Raw genomic sequence first — 13,258 nt, 5'->3', positions numbered from 1 at the left:
AGGTCCTCTGAGGGAGGTGAGATGCGAGGGGATCTCAGCGGAGCGGGGGTATGACGTCACGCGGGGGTTGGGGGGGGGGTCACGTTAATGACAAGCATAAACAAAAGAGTGGTATTCTTTTGAAAAGGATTTTAGGCCTAATCCTTTTTTGGGTCTAATCCTTTTTTGGGTCTAATCCTTTTTATTGTTCTTTTATTTTATTTTATTGTATTTTATTATATTTTATTATATTTTATATTTTATTATATTTTGAAAAAGATTTTGGGACCTAATCTTTTTTATTGTTCTTTTATTTTATTTTATTGTATTTTATTATATTTTGAAAAAGATTTTGGGGACCTAATCTTTTTTATTGTTCTTTTATTTATTTTTATTGTATTTTATTATATATTTTTATATATATTTTATATATATTTATATATATTTTTATATTTTTATATATATTTTTATATATATTGTATTTTATTATATATTTTGAAAAAGATTTTTGCGGACCTAATCCTTTTTATTGTTCTTTTATTTTATTGTATTTTATTTTATTTTTTAAGGAAAAATTTTATTTTTTAAGGAAAAATTTTAATAGCGCTAATGATCGGCTGCTTTGTCTGGGGATTACTCGATTAGACACAATACAATTGGACACAATTGGCTTTGATTGACTAATCGGAGGTGTCTCCCTCGTTTACATATCAGCGCCGATGTTCGGCTGCTTTGTACTCTCGAGGTACACCCATAATAGATAATTCCAGGTTTTTTTCCCGTTCGACGTATAAACAATAAAGATTAAGTGGACAAGCTTTCAGAGATTATCGAGGGACACAAAGAAAATTTTTTCTTGCAATGGGATACTATAGAAAACCTTTTATACTCTTTTTTTTTTTTTACTCTTATACATATTTTTATGACTTTATTTCATAAACTTACATTTTTGAGATATTTCAGTCCAACCTTTTCAAGCAATCTGTTGTAATATAATAGCGCATTTTTTCTACGATCCTAGGTACATTTGCAAGAAAATTTTCTTTCGTGTCAACCCCCAACAGTCTCTGAAAGCTTGTTGGTCGAATATAAGAAGGATCGAAGCGCAGCAGATCATAGTACATTATTTGAAAACGCATCGACACGTCGGTAGCAAAAATAGTGTTCTCTCGGAAAGTGTTTTTGTCAGAAAAAAGATAGTGTTCTGTTAGTCTTCTGTGATATATATATATTGTGTGATAATACATAAAATGGAAAACATCGAGCAGACTGAAGGCAATCTGATAGAGCGATCTCGCCAAATTACCACCTTGGGCGAGTATTTTGCATGGCTGCAGCGTTGCGAGAATTGATCAAAGAGCTCGAAGAACGCAGTCGTGTTAAGCGTCCGCGACTCTCGATCGGAAAGAGACAATCCTCTGGCAGCCAAAATCGCGCAGCTCGAAGGTGCAAAAAACTCGATTGCAGAGAAGATTTATTCCCAGTGGTGGTGAATACAGCGATGACAATAACGCGGAGAGACTCGTTTGGCGAGAGATCGATACCGCGTTCGAGAGTCGCGTATCGACTGGTGCGGTGATAAATTATAATCACATCGAACCGCGCCAATTTCTCAAGGATGCCGAAGACATTGTGATAGAACATGTGCAGGACGCTTTAGAAAAAACACAGCAGTATAAAAGTGAACACAATATTCAATGGTGAATTTGTGGCCGGAGATAAACATGCGAATAAAAGTGTAAATACAAGAAACCATGAACTCTTTCGCACGTCCAATTTACGCGAGTGGTACAACAGCGCGTTATCGAGTCCACCCTAGCGTCTCTGGAAGAATTTCAGGAACGCGATAGCGGGTGGGCTTTGTCGCGAATACTGAACTTGACTGTAAATATTAACAAGTTCAATCCCATGCACGCGGGATGTCACATCAAGTTACCGCGGGATATTATGATGAAGAGAGCGGTGATTAACGTGCAATCAAAGGACAATGCATATGTTTCGCGTGGGCAGTGGTCGCCGCTCTGTATCCGCCGAAAGTCACGCGGAACGGGAATCATCGTACCCGCATTACGCGACAGTGTTGAATCTCCGGGACATGAGTTTCCAGCGACTATGAATCAGATTAAGAAATTTGAACATGCAAATAACATTTCAATCAACGTGTACAGCATCGAGAAAGAGAACAACATTGCCCCGATACATCTTTCACAGCAGAAACGGGACAAGCATGAATCTGCTATACGTGGAAGATGGTAACAACAGCGTGGGACATTTCGCGTGGATCAAGAATCTATCCCGACTAGTGAGCTCGCAACTCAGCAAAAAAGATCACAAGAAATATATCTGCGATCGGTTAGTTTATTTTATATTATTTGAATAATTATTATTTGTATAATTATAATATGAATTGTTAAAATCTTAATTAAATTTTTTTTCCTTTACAGATGTCTACATTATTTTGGTTCGGACGACAAGTTGCAGTTGCATACGGTCGACTGCGGAAAGCTAAACGACTGCGCTGTCCGATTGCCGAGCGACAAGGACAAGTGGCTCGAGTTCAGCAACCCTAATCGGAAGGAGCGGCTTCCATTCATTGTGTACGCCGACTTGGAATGCGTCCTGGCCAAGAAGGAAGAAGAGAAATTATATCAACATCATCATCAAGTATTTAGCATAGCTTACTATGTACATTGCTCGTTCGACAAATCTTTATCGGCGTATCATTCGCATCGTAGCGCCGATTGTATAGCATGGTTCGTTAAAGATCTTAAAAATTTGGCATTACGCGTAAAAAATATTTTAAAAACAAATGTCCCCATGGTAGATTTAACGTTCGAAGAACAGAAAGAATTTTATCACGTTACTCAATGTCACATATGCAAAAAACCGTTCGCGCAAGACGATACACGCGTTCGCGATCATTGCCATCTGACCGGGCGGTACAGAGGTCCTGCACATTCAAATTGTAATCTAAATTATAAAGATTCTTTTTGCATTCCGATAGTTTTTCACAATTTATCCGGTTACGATTCTCATTTTATTATCGAGGAAATAGCCACAGCGTTCGAAGGGAAAATCGAGTTATTGCCGATAACTAAGGAAAAATATATTTCATTTACTAAAAGTGTTGATTTTAAAGAAGAATCAAAAAATCAAATAAAATTACGTTTCATCGATTCATACAAATTTCTCACATCGAGTCTCGATAAATTGGCATCATTTTTGGACAAAGATAAACTCAAAATTTTAAAATCGGAATTTCAAAATTTATCTGCCGAAAATTTCAATTTGTTAACGCGAAAAGGTGTATTTCCATACGAATACATCGATTCCATTGACAGGTTGCACGATACGTGTTTACCACCGCGCGAATCGTTTTACAGTTCTTTGACCGGTGAAACTGTATCCGAGAGCGATTACGCGCCACGCCGAGAACGTCTGGACGCGGTTCTCCATTCGGACGCTGGGTGAATATAGCGACATGTATCTCAAAATCGACGTGTTATTAGTAGATATTTTCGAAAATTTTCGCGATAAATGTATCGAAAGTTACGGACTCGACCCCGCGTATTATTATACTCTCCCCGGATACACGTGGGACGCCATGTTAAAGCATACAAAGATCACGTTCGAGTTGCTTACGGAATATCGACATNGGACTCTATCACTTTACATTGTATTCGAGGCCTAAGGTCTAATCTACAATCAAGTCGCAAGTCGTTGTCGTAAGAAATTAACCAATCACAATTGAATATTCTTCTCTAAATTTAACTGTGATTGGTTAATTTCTTACGACAACTTACGACTTCTATTGTAGACGAGGCATAAAGGTTCTCAGGCCGGCGTCCCATTGAGTGGAAATCCACGGCGGAACGAAACGCGCGGAGCCAGCGCGACCAATTAGGGAAACAGAAAAAGCGCAGGAAAGAAAACGGAATAGCTGTGATTGGTCGCACTGGTTCCGCGCGTTTTGTTCCGTTGTGGATTTCCGCCCAATGGAACGCCGGCCTTATGCCCGGTCTACATCGGCTGTCTTGGAATGTATAGACGTTAGGTTAGACGTGTTCACGTATAGTGACGTTAGACGTGTTCACGTGTAGTGGTCTCCCGCTATTAGTGCGTAAATTAGCAATAAGCATTTCTAAGCTACCTTTTTCAAAAAGGTACCTTTTTGTGTCGGATTAGTATTCGCGTTCTCGCGTATCTGCCCTCCCTAGTGCTTCTTTTCTCGCACGGATTGTGGACCATCGATTGTTCTCGGCTTTGGCCATTGCCTCGGACAAAAGCATTGACTTATAGCACACAAGCACGGTTTTTTGAGAAGAAGCAACAATATATCGTAATGTAAGTCGGTGTTTTTTTTATCCTATTATAATTTTTTTAATTATTTTTAATTTGTTTTTTCTTTTGGCCATACTACATATATTCGAATTTTTTTATAATCTTTCAAATGTTTGAATTTTAATATTGCAGATTTAGTTAACTGCGTTTCACAAATACTTTATAGTGCATTACATGCTAACAATAAATGTGTATTTTTATAAATATTTATGCAGCTTTGCTATCACATATGATAGTCCTATATTTATCACTTTTACATATTTATATTTTTTTGCCTTATTTATTCAATGTTACATTATTATGTTAAATTTTAATTATTCTGTTATTAAGTATTCCATACATTATAAATTGCAATTGCTCTTTGCTAATTACTTATTGTATTTGTATGTGTTATAGATAGTAACGGACCTTCGAACACCAGATTTTAGAAAAAATATATATAATACAAGTTTATATAAAGAAAGCATTGCCTTTTTTGGAAGAGACAATACTGTAACGTAAGTTTCACACCAAGCTTTAATATTTTTTTTTAAATGAGTATTTTATTTTTATTTCTTACTACTTATTCTAGAATTTGATATTATTTTAATAATATATGCATGCAAAAATAAAATGTCATTCACTTTCCGTAATACACAAAAATATTTAATTTTTTAAATTAATTAATTATGTTTTTATGCTTTGTTATATTATAGATATTGAGGCCGATGCATGTGGCTGATTTAATAACAGTCTCTTTCTACATAGTGAATAATTCTGCTTTTTGATGGATTCATGCTACTCGATGAACTTGCTTCTTTAATAAACTGCAATATATACTGCCTGATATACTGTCATTTTTAATTACAAACTTTGTGTAATTATGGATGACCAATACATGGAAGAGACTGATCGTAAGTTCGTAATTCAAAGTGTTAAACACAAAATCAATTTATTTGCTTATTTTTTAATGTACTTCCTTAAAATAAACATAAATTTAATAGTTGAAATTTACAACGTACAATAATAAATAGTTACATTATAAAAATATTTATTTGAAAAAATGTAGCACAAGAGGATGCGAGAAGATTTACAATATATTTCCAAATAAACAGTCATGAGCCAATTAATATTTTGGATTTAAAAATTTCAGAATGTTTGAAATTTAAAAGTATGTATAAATGAATATTATAAATTATATTTCTGTTACTGTAAATTAACTTATTTTAATTAAAATTGTTTGATTATAGGAAATGATGAATATGCTTTGCAGTATTGCCAAAGTCATTATACCGATGAGAGTGAGGTAATTGTAAAGATGTATCGATCATTGGATAATGTAGATTATATTCAAGTCAACATTCCTGATACTGATACAGAGGAAGAATGTGCTGAAGATCTTATAGAAATACAGTCAAAACGTATTGAAAATGCTAGTAAGCCTGCACAACAAAATATTGATTCCAGTGATAATGAAAAAATGGATATTTCTAGCGTTGGTATGTATACTGCACTTATCTCAAGTAATTATTATGTATAATAAATAAATAATAAAAATTCTTCAGATTTATATATATAATGTCTTTGGAGCACTTCTAAACTATTGATAATTTTTAATGAAGTTATTATTGCTTATTTAATAGATGATTCTCAAGCTAGTTGCAGTTTAAGTTCGCAGAAGTTAAAATCTAAAATTCAACCAAGTCCAATATGGAATCATGTTGAAAAAATTAAAAATAAAGATTTATTTAAATGTCTATATTGCAAAAAAGAATATAAAGCATGTGGAAACACTACGAACATGCTTCTCCAAAAAGTACAAATTCATGTAATAGCAAAATCAAGAAAGCAGCAGTAAAAAGATCATTTCAAGAAGTCAACAATACCGAGTCAACTCAATTAAACCCACCAAAGAAACAATGCGGTGATTCATCTGATAATTATGGAATAAAAGAAGCATTCAAACGTGTAGATTCTTTCAAAGAAGGAGGTTCTATATCAGATAAAATTACGAATGCAATTTTATTTATGATATGCAAAGATTTACTTCCTATTTCTACTGTAGAACATGAAGGGTTTTTAACACTACTTAAGATTTTGGCACCTCTTTACAAGCCTCCTTCGACCAAAACAATGACTAAAAGACTTGAATCTCGACACGATGTCATGAAACAAGCTTTTGTTAAAGAACTTCAAGATGCAGATCATTATTGTTTAACCTGTGACAACTGGACTGACTCTTCTAATAAAAGCTATTTAGGAGTAACAATTCATTACCTACAAAAGTCTTCTAAAATGAAAAGTGGATGTCTTGGATGCTTTCCACTTCATGAGCATCATACAGCTGAGTACCTTAAACAATCGTTGCAACAATTATTCGAAGAATTTAATATCACAACGGAAAAACTTACAGCTATAATATCGGATGGCGAGGCAGCTATTAAAAAAGCTTGCACTGAAATAGTTGGAAAAGATAAACATATTGTTTGTATTGCTCATGTTGTAGCTCACCTTCTTCCCGACGCACTAACTAAGTTTCCAGAATTAACTAGTATCATTGAGCAAATAAAATCCATAGTGACACTTATCAGAAGAAGTATTCCAGCATCAGATAAGCTTAGAGAGTTGCAATTAAAAGCAAGAAAGAGTGAAGGAACTGCACTTAGCCTTATACAAGACGTTCCCACTCGATGGACAACAAAAGTTGACGCGATTGAAAGGTATATGGAATTGGAACCATATATTTATGCAGCCATGTCTGAATGTGCAAATCCTATTGACGTCTTAAATAGAGAACAGATAAAAATTCTTAATGATATATTCCCATTAATGAAGCCTATAAGAGATGTTATAAAAGAGATAAGTGGAGACTCGTATCCTACCTGCAGCATAATTATTCCCATCATTCACTGTATGAGAAAAAAAATAGATGACGTCAATCTTCAAACAGAAATTGGGAAAAATTGTAAAATAAAGATTCAGGCTGCTATATCACAAAGATTTAAAAACTTTGAGCATGTTCCGCTATTATCAATGGCAACTATATTAGATCCTCGATTTAAAAAAGTCCATTTCAAAGATGTATTAGCTGTTTATCCTGCTATAAGCCGAATCAACGCTAAGCTTAAAGATTTTAAGTCAAAAACTCCTGAACATCTACTTGAATCTCAAACAGAAAAATTGGAGAGTATATGGGATTTCCATGACACGTTAGAACTGGAACAAAAATATATTTCTAATGCATCAAAGAATCTAGAACTTGAGCAGTACCTACAACTAGAAAGGATCCCGAGGAAGGACGACATTTTTATGTACTGGAAGAGTGTGGAAACAACTTTTCCTTCACTTAGCAAACTAGCTTTAAGACATTTGTCAGTAATTGGAACATCCGTTCCCTGCGAACGCTTATTCTCAAAAGCAGGATTGATTAAGCGTGATAATCGGAACAGATTAACTAGCAGGCACCTGAATATGTTAGTATTTTTAAGTTCAATTTGTCAAGAAGATTGGTGTATGTTTTAGTCAGCTTTGACTCACTATTCTGTTTGTTTAAATGATTTCAAATTTTATTTACTATTGGTTTTTAATAATATTTATGTAATTATTATTATTTTTGCTAACATTCTATTAACACATTAATAAATCTACACTTTTCACATTAACAAAATGTTACATGTATACATTTGGTACTTGCATGATCTAACTGTTGTATAATTTTATGATTTATTATGGCATGGGTATCATCAGCTTGCCGTGAACTGTGAGAATGATATATTGCTGCACTTGGTTTATGGTGGATTATGGTTTCATAATCATAATTTAACTTGTAATCTTTTATTTATTTTTCAGATTCTCAATAGAAATGGAAATCAGGTGCCCTAAAGTAAATAAAAATAATTTGAAGCGTACATAAAACATAAGATTTTTTTTTACACATACATGTATACATACACTACACAGTTTTCAAAAGTTACACAATGTATATTTATATATATATATATATATATATATATATATATTTCTCATATGATTCAATAAAATCAAATTCTTCAACTTTAATATATATTTATTTTCAATAAACATTTTTATTTTACATTCAATTGTTTCTGTAGAGTTATAGATAAAGGTCCATATTTAGAACACGCTTTTAAAAATGTTAACGCGTTTTTTTGTCATTCTATCTTAATTGTTTATTATACGTGAAAGGATAAAATGACAAAAAAGTGCGCTAACATTTTTAAAAGCGCGTTCTGAATACGGGCCATAGAGAGCGACAACGAAAAGGTTTGGTTTGATTGGCTGTCTGAATCTGCGGGAAACTAACATGGCGTCTTGGTCACGTGATTCAGATTCAGCCAATCAAACTAAATCCTTCCGTTGTTGCTTCTCTATTTATATCTAGAACTCTATCTATGGCCGGTATTCATAGGCCGGTATTCATAGGCCCGTATTCATAGTCGGTTCTTATATTTAAGATCGTCTTAAGTATGGACTTATATTCGTTCTCTTCGTCACACACAGATTGTGTATGACGAAGAGAGCGAATATAAGTCCGTACTTAAGACGATCTTAAATATAAGAGCTGACTATGAATACCGGCCATAGTCCGATCTTATATTTAAGATCGTCTTAAGATCTCACCCAGCCAATGAAATTGCGCTATACGGCCATTTCATTGGTTGAATGAGATCTTAAGACGATCTTAAATATAAGATCGGACTACGAATACCGGCCGTATCGATCACTGTTGTCGCTTCTCTATTTATATATAGAACTCTAGTTTCTGTTATTGATTTCTTTTTTCGTCGATTCTTCGATTCTTTTTGAAAATAATCGATTTTCAGGTATCGATGCTTTTTAAAAATTGATTCTTATGCATCGATATTTTTGAACGGAATCGCCTATCCCTAAATCGTTTCGCGGTATCGCGAACACGTTAAATCCTTTTCTGTATCGCTCGTGTAAGTGCGCTGTCCTTATCAATCACTAGGAATCCGTACTTTTGCTGCCAACAAGTACGGCATAATTCACTGAAATCCTCGTACGACATATCGGTATTCACGTGATCGTTGTACACGTGTTTCAAATGTGTACCGTCCTGTTTAAACAAGATCAGCAGGTTTGCGTTGTTGCGTATAAGATGTTTTGGTATTCTCGCGTACGTCTGACAAAAATAGAAGCAGTCGACGTTCGAGTGACGACCCATTGAGAAGTACTCTCTTATCGTATCTTGCTTGTCGTACGCCACGTCATCGAAGACAAAAATCGAGGACGTGCCTCGCTCGGTGGAATGACGTCACTGTTATTCAAGAACGTAAAGTAGCCGATTTCGTCAATCGGCGTCAATAAATTCTCCAGATATCGATATTTCGGGTGTTGCAGCGATTTCGAGTACACATACACGTTCTCAAAGCGTACACCGTGTGGACTTTCCAGTAGAGTTATTAGAACGTTGGTTTTACCACAATTCGAGGGACTGCAAACGATCGTGCGTATAGTAATCGATAGCATCGTACCATGTCTGCGCATCTCCGCGTTCGACAATATCGTTCGTGCATGCGACATTACAACCAGCCGTGGCAGCGAACGTACATCGACGGTCTGCCTCCGTTGATAAAAGATTGCGACGTATGTCAGCGAGAATCGTAAGAGGCAGCGGTCTCTTAAATCGTGCGATAAACGCGCTTCCGATCGAATTCCATATTCCCGGCTATCAGTTTTGCGGTCCAGGCACGCGGTTGCAGAAGCGATTAGTCAGAGGCGATCGAGGTATAAATTTATTGGACGCGGCGTGTCGCGAACACGATATAGCGTACTCTCGGAGCAACGATCTTACCGAGAGACACGCGGCGGATAGGATACTCGCCGAGAAAGCGCGAAATCGCATCGGTGCGAGAGATTCGACTCTCGGTAAGAGAACCGCCACCACAGCTGTCTGGGCGGCGATAAAAGCCAAGACGAATCTCGGTATGGGCCTGAAGAGGACGAAGACGAAGACGAAGAAGAAAACAGCGAATAAACGAATACTTCCGGTAGCGAAAAGCGGCGGCATATTGCCGATTTTACCAATGCTGAGTGCGTTCGGATCCCTGATCGGCGGAGCGGCGGGTGTAGCGAAGGCGGTGAACGACGGAAAAGTCAGACGCAAGAGATGCTACGTCACAATCGCGCCATGGAAGGTCGCGGATTATATCTCGCTCCTTACAAACACGGACGAGAAGTCGACAAAAAAAACGTCAAAGAAACGTTAAAAATACCGCAGGGCGCAACTACCAACGTACAATTGCTACAACTGGCGAAACGTACGCGCCTTCCATATTTTAGACGCGTTTTCATGCGCAACTCTTTACCGATCGGTGGTATTTGTCAAAACGAGAACGGCATCGTAAATTTAGATAGCGTCGAAGGACCGGGTACTCATTGGGTAGCAAAGAGGGGGAATCGCGTTATATATTTCGACAGTTTCGGCAATCTTCGATCACCGATCGAATTGGTGCGATATTTCGGACGAAACGTAACGAAGATACAGTACAATCACACACCTGTTCAAACTTACGCTCAGAGCATCTGCGGACAATTGTGCTTGCAGTTTCTTCGAACGGTCGATGCGTGCGAATTTAAAGACGGATATCGCGCTATTTAACTCAGTATTTGTTAAACAGTTTCGTCGAACATGTCTATGACATTCACGTTGACTGGGAAGAATAGCATTCTCGCGGCAAACTTCTTTCCCACTGTAGATTTGAGCGATGATGAATACGAACTCGGTCTAACGGATTTTGAAACTTATCACACGATACCGACCGTGAATTCCTCGAATAATAAATTTTATTTTGGCAAAGACGACGCGGAAATTACGATTCCCGAGGGATAGTAGAGTTCAGTATTCGCGACAATGCCCACCCGCTATTGCGTTCCTGAAACTCTTCCAGAGACGCTAAGGTGGACTCGATAACGCGCTGTTCATACCACTCGCATAAATCAGATGTGCGAAAGAGTTCATAGTTTCTCGTATTCACACTTTTATTCGCGTGTTTATCACCCGACACAAATTCGCCGTTGAATATAGTGTTCACTTTTACACAATTGTGTTTTTTTAGAGCGTCCTGCACATGTTCCAACACAATGTCTTTAGCGTCATCGAGAAATTGGCGCGGTTCGATGTGATTATAGTTTATCACCGCACCAATCGATACGCGACTCTCGAACGCCGTATCAATTTCGCGCCACACAAGTGCATTTTGACCATCCGGCACCCGCGTGTACGAAACGTCCACGTACCGAATTTTTCAAACCTTTGAGGCGCGCGATCTGAGCAATCAGTGATTGTCGATATCCGATTGATAATCGCGGCCGTTTGATTCGACTTTGCTCTTCCAGCGACTCGATGTACTCGTCGCATCGTTGCTCCCACACAATGTAGTTTTCCAACTAATCAAGCAAAGCGGATTGTTCTCGCAAAATTTGCTCCTCCATATTGCTAATGCACACTTGCAAAATTTAGCGTTTCTAATGATAGGTCTGATGCACTTTAGCTACTGGTGGGGTGCGTCTCTCTATCATGATTTATATACCGTCTCATGCATTGTTTTATCATCGAACATTCTAGAACGATTTCATCTTACAAAAAATTCCCCGTAGTACCGTGTGCAATTTGGCCTTGATAATTTCACGTTTTGTCACGTACATTTGAAAAATCTAACGTGATTGCATCAGGGGCAACTGTACATCGGCGCTCGATTTTAGCAAATTCAGCTAAATCTTTGTCTAGGGATGATACACATTTTAACTTTGGCGGTTATTTTTTCACTATTTGTCACGTACATTTGAAAATTTTAACGTGATTGCATCAGGCGCAGCCGTACATCGGCGCTCGATTTTAGCAAATTCAGCTAAATCTTTGTCTAGGGATGATACACATTTTAACTTTGGCGGTTATTTTTTCACTATTTGTCACGTACATTTGAAAATTTTAACGTGATTGCATCAGGCGCAGCCGTACATCGGCGCTCGATTTTTGCAAATTCAGCTAAATCTTAGTTTCGATGCAGATCTTAACCTTGAAAATTTCCCGTTTTGTCACGTACATTTGAAAATTTTGACGTGATTGTATCAGGAGCAGCCGTACATCGATGCTCGATTTTAGCAATTTCAGCTAAATCTTTGTTCCGAAGATGATGATGTCATCGCAGCCGTACATCGGCGCGACAAAATTTTGGAGGAAATTAAAATGTTGCGTCAGCAATAATCCCCTCTACATCGCAATTTGGGATACTATTTGCATTGATATTGATTCTAATACGATTGCAGTATTGCATCAATCGCGCGTGTGAAAGGTTCACCGCTGAAGAAATATGAATTTCTACGTTCCGATTCGAAACGGTGAAACTCAGCTGTGTAAGAAGCAGAAATGCGACACGTAAGTTTAAATCGTTTAAAAAATTTTTTACTTATTGATTTTTAATATTGTTGTATAATTATTTATATTTTATAGTATTCAGCCTCGTCGTGCAGCTCGCATACTTGGAAGAAGGTACGCTCTAACCCCGACGTCGTACAAGTATTTGGACATTGGAATAAGCGTTGGAACTGTATCGTACGTGGAGCTGATTCTCGGCGATAATCGAGGCAATCAAATAGTGTTACCCTTTTCAACCCTTTGGAATTTGCGGAAGCAAGCAGACGTTGAACAATTTCTACAATCGACTGCTCCCCCATTAAGAATTGGAGATTTAACGATTGAAATGTATCAATCGAAAATTGTAAAACTTGCATTATGCGAAAATTCTTTGTACATGAAACCAGAAACATTATTACATTTATTTAATTTTGAAAATTGTATCGATCATATGCACAATTGGTTATGCGAGAATCTCGTAAATGCGTATCTCGTAAATGAAAAATTTAAACAATTTGAAACTGTATTACAACGTAATAATATTACTACTGTATGTGATGC

The 13,258-nt window shown here is 36.8% G+C and overlaps 2 protein-coding genes across 2 annotated transcripts; both read left to right on the top strand.

Annotated features, from left to right (window-relative positions):
- The first annotated feature begins 5,028 nt into the window (after nucleotides 1-5,028).
- On the top strand, nucleotides 5,029-5,969 carry LOC112637415. The gene is made up of 3 exons (XM_025407142.1): nucleotides 5,029-5,213; nucleotides 5,550-5,794; nucleotides 5,943-5,969. The coding sequence occupies exons 1-3, from the start codon at nucleotides 5,183-5,185 to the stop codon at nucleotides 5,967-5,969; spliced, it is 303 nt and encodes a 100-aa protein (XP_025262927.1). The 5' UTR covers nucleotides 5,029-5,182.
- A 112-nt stretch (nucleotides 5,970-6,081) lies between these two features.
- On the top strand, nucleotides 6,082-8,212 carry LOC112637049 (zinc finger BED domain-containing protein 1-like). The gene is made up of 2 exons (XM_025407141.1): nucleotides 6,082-7,772; nucleotides 8,149-8,212. The coding sequence occupies exons 1-2, from the start codon at nucleotides 6,082-6,084 to the stop codon at nucleotides 8,210-8,212; spliced, it is 1,755 nt and encodes a 584-aa protein (XP_025262926.1).
- Nucleotides 8,213-13,258: the final 5,046 nt, after the last annotated feature.

Source organism: Camponotus floridanus, unplaced genomic scaffold (assembly GCF_003227725.1).
Source record: "Camponotus floridanus strain SB8 unplaced genomic scaffold, Cflo_v7.5 scaffold162, whole genome shotgun sequence".
Taxonomy (NCBI): Eukaryota; Metazoa; Arthropoda; class Insecta; order Hymenoptera; family Formicidae; genus Camponotus; species Camponotus floridanus.
This window is presented reverse-complemented; position numbering and strand designations above follow the sequence as displayed.